This window comes from Bos indicus, chromosome 10 (assembly GCF_029378745.1).
Source record: "Bos indicus isolate NIAB-ARS_2022 breed Sahiwal x Tharparkar chromosome 10, NIAB-ARS_B.indTharparkar_mat_pri_1.0, whole genome shotgun sequence".
Taxonomy (NCBI): domain Eukaryota; kingdom Metazoa; phylum Chordata; class Mammalia; order Artiodactyla; family Bovidae; genus Bos; species Bos indicus.
This window is the reverse complement of record NC_091769.1, coordinates 17763217-17776068: the sequence shown is the minus strand read 5'-3', so window position 1 is coordinate 17776068 and position 12852 is coordinate 17763217. Positions and strand designations below refer to the sequence as shown.

At 40.3% G+C, this 12852-nt stretch overlaps 1 protein-coding gene across 6 annotated transcripts in view; it reads right to left on the bottom strand.

Annotated features, from left to right (window-relative positions):
• LRRC49 (leucine rich repeat containing 49) overlaps positions 1-12852 on the bottom strand; it is a 149316-nt gene that overhangs the window by 125279 nt on the left and 11185 nt on the right. For all 6 annotated transcript variants that reach the window (XM_019968201.2, XM_019968200.2, XM_070797009.1 and 3 more), the window contains one exon: positions 4791-4857. In XM_019968201.2, coding sequence (XP_019823760.2) covers positions 4791-4857 — 67 coding nt within the window. The remainder of the gene's footprint in view (positions 1-4790; positions 4858-12852) is intronic.

Sequence of the window (12852 nt, the reverse complement as noted above, 5' to 3'; positions counted from 1 at the left end):
GGAAAAGGAACTAGGAACCCCAGGAGAGGGTGAGGATAGATATTCTTTATTACTGAAACTGCTTAAGAGAGGAGACAGATAATGTTGAGTCAGGGTACAATATGGTGGACACTGGCTGTTTAGAACAAGAGGACTTGAATTACAGACTATACACATGAACATAAGCAGAGGAATCTGAGGTGCACAAGCAAGGGTGAGTTACAGGGTATGGCCCGTGAAGTGACGAGCATGCAGCATGACTTTAAGCCCCACTATTGTAATACTGCAAGAACAGCACAAAACAGGGTGAGTTTCTAAATGACCCGGAAGTAGGGCTCCTTGGGAGGGCTTCATCAACCTTTTAATCTAACAGACTTAAGTAATATCGAGTTATTCATAACATTTTTTTTCTGGACATTAAAATATATAAATTTCACAGTCACTGGAGATTAATTTTCTCATCTGTATTTCCATCACAATATTATTTGAAAATTTCTATTTAACATTTCAAAGCAGATATTGGCTAAAATAGCCTTTTTAAAGACTTAAAATACACTTTCTATGATATTATTTAGCCCTTCTCTTACATTCAAGAAATACCATCTAGATTTCATCTAGATTCAAGAGGAGAAATCTAAGTATATTTATCGCAAATTTAATAATATAAAAGATAAACTATGACCATGCTTTAAAATTTGCACTGAGATTTTTGGTTTAACTAATAATAAAATGAAAACAATTAAAATCTGTAAAAGAAAAAAACAAGGTTATGAGTATTTGCAGATGACAGAACTGTAAAGACACAGAAAATGACATTTCAAAACTAAATAGATGATAGAATTTAAAATGTAAAGAATCAGCAAAAAGTAAAATGGACACTATAGGAAATCAGTAATATCAATAAAAGCTTAAGAAATTCTACTAAAATACTAAAAAAAAAATAGAGATAGGTATATGAAAAAGCAATATGTATATGTATACATGTATATATTTTATATATATAAACCTTCTCTGAACTCAAGAAAGATAAATACACAGAATGAAGGGGCACATGACCTGTGTATCATGTCTTCCCCCTTCTGCTAATAATCCTGGAGCACTTCTTTTAGAAAACTACCTTTCTCCAATTTCATTTGCTCCTGGTGGGACATACAATTAGGATGCCTACATTTTAGAGTCCCTTTTTAGTTTGGTAACTCTGAAAAGAAATGTTGTTAATTCATGCTGCTAAGCTGCTAAGTCACTTCAGTCGTGTCCGACTCTGTGCGACCCCATAGACGGCAGCCCACCAGGCTCCCCCGTCCCTGGGATTCTCCAGGCAAGAACACTGGAGTGGGTTGCCATTTCCTTCTCCAATGCATGAAAGTGAAAAGGGAAAGTGAAGTTGCTCAGCTGTGTCCAACCCTTAGCATGGACTGCAGCCTACCAGGCTCCTCTGTCCATGGGATTTTCCAGGCAAGAGTACTGGAGTGGGGTGCCATTATAGGTATAAATCAGTAATTAAAAAAAAAAAAAATCACTGGGGATATTGTTCAATTTCTTGGTTTGCGAACCGACATGGCAGAATTGGGTGGAACATCTCCGATAGAATAAAATTTGTTACTCTGTTGCATCCATGGACAAAGTCACAGGAATAGAGCAAATGACAGAATCTTCAAGCAAAAGGTGGTGTATAGTGAGAGCAGAGTTCTTAATCAGTTAATAAATTTCACAGCCAGAAGAAGAGATGATAGGAATGTTCAAAAGCCTAAACTTAGGTCACACTGATCAGAGGGGGTCTTAAGGTAGATAGGAAAGCTTCTCAATACATTAAGGAAAGCTGGATCCTGCAGCTTTTGTATGTGTATGAGTGACCCAGATTGCTCTATGTGGATAAAGATGACCTTCCTATTAAACAACACTGAAAAGAAAGATGTCTGCTTTCAGGCGAGCAATCACAGAAAGGGCAAGCTCTCCCTGAAGGAAAAGATGTCACTGAAAGAACAGATTCTTCTTGAAGCATGTTTGTGTCCACGTTAAAGCAACCATTCAACAGGAGAACATTTTCTGGTAGACAAAAAAAGAAATCTAGGTTATAAATTAAGAATCAGTCTCCCATATTCCTCTGTATTCTCTACTACTCACATACAATCAATTGCTAAATCTTACTGTTTTTACTTAAATATTTATTCAATCTGCCCCTTTGTTACACCCCTATTGTTATTGCTGTAAGTTGTCATCACTTCTCACAAGGATTATTGAATTAGTCTCCCAACTGTTCTCTACCTCCGGTCTCACCTCCCCTCTCTTTCCATTCCCCATCTGTCTCTTGCTCCGGTCTCACGTCCCCTCTCTTTCCATTCCCCAGTCTGTCTCTTGAGCACTATCACTATTCCTCCCAATGTTTGCACATCAAAAAACCAATTACATTTCATTTTACAATGTACACCATGTATCATTATTATTCCCAATGGAAGTAAATTCAAACTATAATAAATATTCACTTAATAGTCTTTTAGTTTTTAAACTATCTGATGCTATTTTTTTAGAGTTGCACATTGTTCAACTTGAGTTAAAACATCCCCTGACTTTTTAGTCACCAAGACTATCTTTGCTTTGAAATACTCCAAATCTTTGCTTATTGGATTTAAATATTTGAAACAAGACTAAGATTTTCACTTAAAATTTCTTTCTTGTATTCACAGAATCTTGAGAAATAATTTGTGTGGTATAAATATTTAATCTTAATACACAGACTACCACAAACATATGCTGGGATTATAGAACACATAATATAGGTCATTTAACAAGGAATAGAGCATTTTTAATCAACATAACGTTGGTAAGTAATCCCTATACAAGATATATAGATCAAGTGATATGTTATTCATTTGCCAGTTGCTCTTATAGATCTTGGGTAATGCCCATGAATTCTTAAAAGTATATTATAATATGAAGAACACATAAATAAATGCTTATACATTTTAAAATAAACTTAGGAAAAATATTGCTACCATAAAATGTTTCACTTATATTTATGAACAATATTTAAAATAGGGGGATAAATAAAGACAAAATAGCAATTTCTTAGTACTGCATATAAAGCCCTCCACAATCTGGCCTTATATCTACCTCTCTTGCCTCATCTCTCACCATCCCCCAACATGTGCTGAATTCTCTAGCAGTAAAAAAATACTTACCATGTTATTTTTAGCCTCAGTGCTTTTGTATGTGATATTCTCTTACTGACGAACACTTTAATTCTTCTTCCCCTTCTACCAACATCTATTAATAACAGGCTAACTTTCTCTCTACTAGAAAGACACTAACCAGCCTGCAGGGCTGGACAGTTCCTAGGCCATCAAAAACCCTCCCTCTGTGTGCACATATAGGCAGACATACAGATGGAGCTGGGATCCCAGCCGCTAGCTGACCCCAGCTGCTAGCTGATGCGGCCTATCCAGATCTATCATGGTTTTATTAATAAAATTCGGTTTTCAACAAAACGCTTGGGACTAACAGCTATTAGAGCCCCCAGAGAGATTACACTGAGGTTTATGTCTGACCGACTGCAAGTGGTCTCAACAGGCAAGGACTCCCAGATCATCCCACAATGTACACCTGCCACCTCAGGAGAGGCTTTACCTTCTGCATGCGCATGTAGCTCATGTAGTTATTTAGAAATAAGTATTCTTATTGAAACAAGACTAAAATTTAAATGTAAGAGCAAGGGGTTAAAAAAACAGCCAAGATGCTCTGAGAGAGAAGATAAGGAGGGGAACATAACAAACCAGACACAAATTAAGACAGACAAATATGTGGGTAGATAAATTGATCAAACATGATAATGATCCCAGGTTATACAGTAATCAGGGAAATATAAACCCAGACCGTAAGGGGCCACCCCTTTACACCAATTCAATTGGCAATTAAGAAGTATGACAATTCCAAATGTTGAAAAAGATATGAAGCAACAGGATCTATTATGTGTTACTGGTGGGAGTATAAACTGGTACAATCACTTTGGAGAACAATTTGGCATTATCTTTTAAAGTTAGACATTTAAATAACCTATGACCCATCAGTTCCACTCCTAGGAATATACCCTAGAGTAATATAATGTATGGGAGAAACATATATAAGAATGTTCTTAGACATGTTATCCGAGTAGGAAACAAAACAAAAAGACAAGCAAACAAAAAGGAATCAACCCAAGTGTCTATCAATAATAAAATGGAGAAAAACGTTTTTGTATAATCAAACCATGGAATATACAACAATAAACATAAACTACAACTACATAATCAAAATAGATAAATCTCAGTAACATAATACTGTATCAAAAAAGCAAACATTAGATGACAATATACAGTGTGACACCTTTTTAAAGTTAAAAAACAATACTACTAAACAATATATTATTTAGACACATGTATATGTGATGAAACCAACTAAAAACACCCACAAAGGGATGATAAATGTGAAATCCACAATAGTGGTAACTTGGAATAAAGAAGGAACACTTAGGTAGAAGAAAATCAATAGTAATATTCTAGTTCTTGATTTGGGGTTGGCTATTAACTTAATAAAAGACTAAAGAAGAAACAAAATAGGCATAACTACAAGAATTCTAAATGTTTTATGTCTTATCTGTCATTTGCTGTTGAGAAATCTACGTAAATAGACTTAATACCTTAATACCACAGCTAATTTCAGTGAATCAGTGAAGTAACTCTGGAAAAATTCAACACAAGTATAATTATTAAAAGTCCTATGCCAAATTTCCTAGAGCTTTTTCAAAAAAGTAAGTTACAAAAGGGCTTTAATAATACCTGATTTCCATGAAGGTCCAAGACATCTAAGCTCTTTAGATTCTCCAGATTTGAAATTTTCTTAATTCTGAAAATTAGAATGGAAATACAGATGTATCACATCTATTGCAAATCAAAACAGTCTAAGGCATAACTTATTTTAATGTATTCTATTTCTCCAGATAGATATATAGACACAGAAATACATATATACATAGAGAGAGAGATTGTATATAATCACATATATTAAAAAACATATCTCCATTGATTTAATTGTAATGTTAAAGATGCAGTCCCACTGGGGGAAATGTTCCAAAGACAGCTTAAAAGTGCTATCTTTAGGAAAGAACAATTCTACTTCTACGAACTTTAGCACAAGGCACTTATTTAAGGCAATTTCCTTCACCTTAGAATACAACTTAAAGCCCTCACCTCAGTCCTCAAGGCCCTAAACTGCCTGGCTGACTCTTCCTTTAGCTTATCTCCTTCCATGGCTTATCTCCTTCTCAGGCTTACCCACTCACTCTGCTCCAGCCACAGGGGCTTTCCTGCTATCTCTAACTTGACAAACTCATTTCTGCCTTGGGGTGTTTACCCTTGCTGTTCCTTCTTCCTTAATGTTCTTCCACCAGAACTTCACATGGTTCACTCCTTCCCATTATTCAAGTCTTGGCTCAAACATCTTCTCAGAGCAGCCTTTCCAGATGACCCTATCGAAAAGAGCTCTGTCTTCCTTTCCACCACTCACATCATAGCCAAATCCAGAATTGTATTACCAAAAGCAATCCAACCCAGTTTAAGTTATAAAAATATTTATCATACACCTATTATGTTCTGTTGCAGTGTGACTCTTCTTCCTCTCACCCTTATCTCCCCACACCACCCCCTGCCCACACTACTCCATTAGGACCAAAGCCCCCTCTCAGTCTCCTCTCTCACACCTCTCTCCTCGCTGACACGGATTATTTACTGTCTGAGCCACCAGGGAAGCCAAAATAATAAAATATATTTAAGTAAAAAACAGATCACATAAAAACAAATTTTTAAAACTTACATGTGAGTATAGAATGGTGTATTCAGTATTGATAACCAATGCTTGGAAACAAGGCAAAGGGGTGAATGATGGTCCTTTCGGTGTTGTATCAGAGCACTGTCAACAGACCTACCTAAGGATCATCTATTTACAACTGACTAGCGCCCAAACCGGAGAAGGCAATGGCACCCCACTCCAGTACTCTTGCCTGGAAAATCCCATGGACGGAGGAGCCTGGTAGGCTGCAGTCCAAGGGATCGCTAAGAGTCGGACCTGACTGAGCGACTTCACTTTCACTTTTCACTTTCATGCATTGGAGACGGCAATGGCAACCCACTCCAGTGTTCTTGCCTGGAGAATCCCAGGGACGGGGGAGCCTGGTGGGCTGCTGTCTATGGGGTCGCACAGAGTCGGACACGACTGAAGTGACTTAGCAGCAGCAGCAGCAGAGCCCAAACTCTGTAAGTTATATACTAAGTTGTAAAAAACTAGTAAGATACCAATGTGACCTGAAAGCTTTTACTTAAAAAGAAATTCTCCCATCAAATGGAAGTGAACTAGAAAAAGACAAGGCCCACTCATCACTCAGCAACTACAGACCTCTAGGGACATACCACAGCTTGTCTCTGCAGGCCACATTATGTGCTGATGTTAGAATAAGGACCCCACTACAGGATCTATATGAGGCTTCTATACCTGGCTTCTCAGGTGTCAAAGACAAATCCTTAAGTGAGATACTTCAAGAAATCAAAAGCAAAGGAATATGGAATTCCAGGGTCTAGTAGAAAATTCTGTTATCTGTAGAACTGGGAGATCACGAGAAAACCCAGCAAAGTTCTGGTCATGAGCCTGTGAACATCAGGGTACCAGAAGATCTCCGAAAGGTAAACAGAGGATATAGAGAGTAGAAGAGTTAGACGGGAAGGACTTCAACAGCAAAGTGGTATGGAGGGGTTGGGAGTTCTTTGGTAGCAATGTAAACTTCACATATGGAAGCTGAGCAGGATCTTTCTATCTTTGGAGCAGAAATCTTTTTTGGATCTGCTTGAATTTAAAGGCATATGGTTGCACTGGATTCTCATATGTGGTTCCATTGCCTTGGACTCAAAGACTGCAGTGCTTTGAGACGTGCGAGGGAGTAAATGTCATTGATTTAACCAGCAGGGGGCAACTAGTCACCAAGAACGAACACAAGGAGACAGGGCGGTGGATGTGTGTCTCTTCTTCAGCAATCCTCAGCCGGGTTGGCCTAATATCCACTAAAGTACTGGCTCAGTACAGATCTGCATCTTCTAGGCTCACAGGCTCCTTGCTGTGACTAAGACAGCTGTGACTAAGTCAGCTGACTGGAGAACAGGAGGAATAGGTCAGAATTGCTTGTACTGATACTTCAAAAATATGCAATTTGGGAGAATGTGGAAAGTAGTCTTCTGACACATTTTTTTTTTTACTCCAGAACACTAAAAGTTTTAGAACTATTTAATAGCTACTTTCTTTACGTGAAAAATAAAGTGTGAGCAAAAGTAAACAAAAAACAGATGGAGGAATAGAAAGAGAAAGACAGACTTGTATCTTCAAAGAACAAAATATTAAAAATATATATATATTTCCAAGAAGCCAGATAAACTGAAAAAAAGAGACAGGAATGTGGAGAAAAGAAAACCTTCATGCACTGCTGATGGGAATATAAATTGGCGCAGCCACTAAGAAAATGTTATGGAAATTCCTCCAAAAATTTGAAATGGGGGACTTCCCCGTTGGTTCAGTGGTTAAGAATCTGCCTGCCAGTGCAGGGGACACAGTTTGACCCTAGTGCAGGAAGACACCACACGCCACGGGACAACCAAGCCTGAGCGCCACAACCACTGGCCCCACGCTGTTAAGCCCATGTGTTGCAACCACTCAAGCCCACATGCCAAGAGCCTGGCTCCACACCCAGAGAAGCCACCACCGTGAGAAGCGCTTGAACCACAACAAACAGTAGCCCCCACTCACGGCAACCAGAGAAAGTCTGTGCACAGTAATGAAGACACAGCTCAGCCACAGAGAAAGAAAGAATTCTAAAAAAATTTAACATGGAACTACTATATGATCCAAAAAGTCCATTTCTGGGTATATATCTGAAGAGAAAAGCACCACTTAAAAGATACGTGCACCCCTATGTTCATTGTAGCGTTATGTACAATAGCCACAATGTGGAAGCAACCCAAGTGCCCATCAGTAGGTGAATCGATAAAGATGTAGTACATATATACATGGAATATTACTCAGCCATAAAAAAATGGAAATCCTGCCTTGTGAAACAACATGGATAGACCTGGAAGGTATAATGCTAACTGAAATACATCAGACAGACAAAGGCAAAATACCATATGATTTCACTAATATGTAGAAACCAAAAAACACAAGAAAACAGAAATGGTTGTAGAGAACAAACAGGTGGTTGCCAGAGCGGGTACTGAGAAAGAAATAGGTGAGGGAGATTAAGAGACACAAATTACCATTTGCAAAATAAATGAGTCATGGGTATGAAATGTATCGTGTGAGGAATATAGTCAATAATTATGTAATATCTTTGGTGAGAGATGGTAACTAGACTTACTGTGGTGATCACTTTGAAATGTAAACAAATATCAAGTCACAACGTTGTGTAACAGGAACTAACAGAGATTTGGAGGCTGATTATATTCATAAACAAACAAAATCAGGGAAAGAAAGCAGATTCGTGGTTACCAGGGGCAAGGAAAGTTATGACCAACCTAGACAGCATATTGAAAAGCAGAGACATTACTTTGCCAACAAAGGTCCGTCTAGTCAAGGCTATGGTTTTTCCAGTGGTCATGTATGGATGTGAGAGTTGGACTGTGAAAAAGGCTGAGCACCGAAGAATTGATGCTTTTGAACTGTGGTGTTGGAGAAGACTCTTGAGAGTCCCTTGGACTGCAAGAAGATCCAACCAGTCCATTCTGAAGGAGATCAGCCCTGGGATTTCTTTAGAAGGAATGATGCTAAAGCTGAAACTCCAGTACTTTGGCCACCTCATGCAAAGAGTTGACTCATTGGAAAAGACTCTGATGCTGGGAGGGATTGGGGGCAGGAGGAGAAGGGGATGACAGAGGATGAGATGGCTGGATGGCATCACCGACTCGATGGACCTGAGTCTAAGTGAACTCTGGGAGTTGGTGATAGACAGGGAGGCCTGGCGTGCTGCAATTCATGGGGTCACAAAGAGTCAGACACGACTGAGCGACTGAACTGAACTGAGGCAGGGAATAGGTGAGAGGAGGGGGAACTGGATGAAGGCAGTCAAAAGACACAAATTTTCAGTTATGAGATAAATAAGTATACTAGGGACATAATGTACAATCAGTTCAGTTCAGTCGCTCAGTCATGTCCGACTCTGCAACCCCATAAACCGCAGCACACCAGGCCTCCGTGTCCATCACCAACTCCCGGAGTTCACCCAAACCCATGTCCATTGAGGCGGTAATGCCATCCAATCTCATCTTCTGTCGTCCCCTTCTCCTCCTGCCCTCAATCTTTCCCAGCATCAGGGTCTCTTCCAATGAGTCAGCTCTTTGAATGAGGTGGCCCAAGTATTGGAGTTTCACCTTCAACATCAGTCCTTCCAATGAACAACCAGGACCGATCTCCTTTAGGATGGACTGGTTGGATCTCCTTGCAGTCCAAGGGACTCCCAAGAGTCTTCTCCAACACCACAGTTCAAATGCATCAATTCTTCGGCGAGCAGCTTTATTTAGAGTCCAACTCTCATATCCATACATGACTACTGGAAAAACCATAGCCTTGACTAGATGGACCTTTGTTGACAAAGTAATGTCTCTGCTTTTTAATATGCTGTCTAGGTTGGTCATAACTTTCCTTCCAAGGAGTAAGCGTCTTTTAATTTCATGGCTGCAGTCACCATCTGCAGTGATTTTGGAGCCCCCCAAAAAATAAAGTCAGCCACTGTTTCTACTGTTTTCCCATCTATCTGCCATGAAGTGATGGGACCAGATGCCATGATCTTAGTTTTCTGAATGTTGAACTTCAAGCCAACTTTTTCACTCTCCTCTTTCACTTTCATCAAGAGGATTTTTAGTTCTTCTTCATTTTCTGACATAAGGGTGGTGTCATTTGCATATCTGAGGTTATTGATATTTCTCCTGGCAATCTTGATTCCAGCTTGTGCTTCTTCCAGTCTAGCATTTTTCATGATGTACTCTGCATAGAAGTTAAACAAGCAGGGTGACAATATACAGGCTTGACCTTTTCCTATTTGGAACCAGTCTGTTGTTCCGTGTCAGGTTCTAACTGTTGCTTCCTGACCTGCATACAAATTTCTCAAGAGGTAGGTCAGGTGGTCTGGTATTCCCATCTCTTTCAGAATTTTCCACAGTTTATTGTGATCCACACAGTCAAAGGCTTTGGCATAGTCAATAAAGCAGAAATAGATGTTTTTCTGGAACTTTCTTGCTTTTTTCATGATCCAGCAGATGCTGGCAATTTGGTCTCTGGTTCCTCTGCCTTTTCTAAAACCAGCTTGAATATCAGGAAGTTCACGGTTCACATATTGCTGAAGCCTGGCTTGGAGAATTCTGAGCATTACTTTACTAGCATGTGAGATGAGTGCAATTGTGTGGTAGTTTGAGCATTCTTTGGCATTGCCTTTCTTTGGGATTGGGATGAAAACTGACCTTTTCCAGTCCTGTGGCCACTGCTGAGTTTTCCAAATTTCCTGGCATATTGAGTGCAGCACTTTCACAGCATCATCTTTCAAGATTTGAAATAGCTCAACTGGAATTCCATCACTTCCACTAGCTTTGTTCATAGTGATGCTTTCTAAGGCCCACTTGACTTCACATTCCAGAATGTCTGGCTCTAGGTCAGTGATCACACCATCGTGATTATCTGGGTTGTGAAGCTCCTTTTTGTGCAGTTCTTCTGTGTGTTCTTGCCACCTCTTCTTAATATCTTCTGCTTCTGTTAGATCCATACCATTTCCGTCCTTTATCGAGCCCATCTTTGCATGAAATGTTCCCTTGGTATCTCTAATTTTCTTGAAGAGATCTCTAGTCTTTCCCATTCTGGTGCTTTCCTCTGTTTCTTTGCACTGATTGCTGAGGAAGGCTTTTTATCTCTCCTTGCTATTTTTTGGAACTCTGCATTCAGATGCTTATATCTTTCCTTTTCTCCTTTGCTTTTCACTTCTCTTCCTTTCACAGCTGTTTGTAAGGCCTCCTCAGACAGCCATTTTGCTTTTTTGCATTTCTTTTCCATGGGGATGATCTTCATCTCTGTCTCCTGTACAATGTCACGAACCTCAGACCATAGTTCATCAGGCACTCTATCAGATCTAGGCCCTTAAATCTATTTCTCAGTTCCACTGTATAATCATAAGGGATTTGATTTAGGTCATACCTGAATGGCCTAGTGGTTTTCCCTACTTTCTTCAATTTAAGTCTGAATTTGGCAATAAGGAGCTCATGATCTGAGCCACAGTCAGCTTCCAGTCTTGTTTTTGCTGACTGTATAGAGCTTCTCCACCTTTGGCTGCAAAGAATATAATCAGTCTGATTTTGGTGTTTACCATCTGGTGATGTCCATGTGTAGAGTCTTCTCTTACGTTGTTGGAAGAGGGTGTTTGCTATGACCAGTGCATTCTCTTGGCAAAATTCTATTAGCCTTTGCCCTGCTTCATTCTGTATTCCAAGGCCAAATTTGCCTGTTACTCCAGGTGTTTCTTGGAGAAGGAAATGGCAACCCACTCCTGTGTTCTTGCCTGGAGAATCCCATGGATGGAGAAGTCTGGTGGGCTGCAGTCCATGGGGTCGCACAGAGTCGGACATGACTGAAGCAACTTAGCAGCAGCAGCAGCCAGGTGTTTCTTGATTTCCTACTTCCTACTTCCCCAACCCTGCAGCAGACCACTGCCAACCCACGCCTCTGTCGGAGACTGCTGGACACTGACAGGCAAGTCTGGGTCAGTTTCTTGTGGAGTCACTGCTCCTTTCTCCTCGGTCCTGGTGCATACAAGGTTCTGTTTGTGCCCTCCAAGAGTCTGTTTCCCCAGTCCTGTGTAAGTTCTGGTGGCTCTACAGTGGGGTTAAAGGCAACCTCCTCCAAGAGGGCTTATGCCATACCCAGGTCTGCTGCACCCAGAGGCCCTGCCCCTGTGTCAGGCCATCTTCGCAGGAGACACTCAAACACAGTTCTGGCTCAGTCTCTGTAGGGTCTCTAGGTCCCGGTACACACAAGGTTTGTTTGAGCCCTCTGAGAATCTCTGGAGGGTAAGGGGTTTGATTCCAAATGCAATTTCACCCCTCCTACCATCTTGCTTATGGCAGACACCACCCTTATAGCAGAAAGCAAAGAAGAACTAAAGAGCCTCTTGATGAAAGTGAAAGAGGAGAGTGAAAAAGTTGGCTTAAAAGTCACATTCAGAAAACTAAGATATCTGGTCCCACCACTTCATGGCAAACAGATGGGGAAACAGTGGCAGACTTTATTTTCTTGGGCTTCAAAATCACTGCAGATGGTGACTGAACCCATGAAATTAAAAGACACTTGCTCCTTGGAAGACAAATTATGACCAACCTAGACAGCATATTAAAAAGCAGAGACACTACTTTGCCAACAAAGGTCCATCTAGTCAAAGCTATGGTTTTTCCAGTAGTCATGTATGGATGTGAAATTTGGACTATAAAGAAAGCTGAGCACTGAAGATTTGATGCTTTTGAACTGTGGTGCTGGAAGAGACTCTTGAGAGTCCCTTGGACTGCAAGGAGATCCAACCAGTCCATCCTAAAGGAAATTAGTCCTATATTTTCATTGGAAGGACTGATGATGAAACTGAAATTCTAGTACTTTGGCTACCTGATGCAAAGAACTGATTCATATGAAAAGATCCTGATGCTGGGAAAGATTGAAGGCAGGAGAAGAAGGGGATGACAGAGGATGAGATGGTTGGATGCCATCACTGACTCAATGGACATGAGTTTGAGTAAACTCCGGGAGTTGGTAATGGGGATGCCTGGCGTGCTGCAGTCC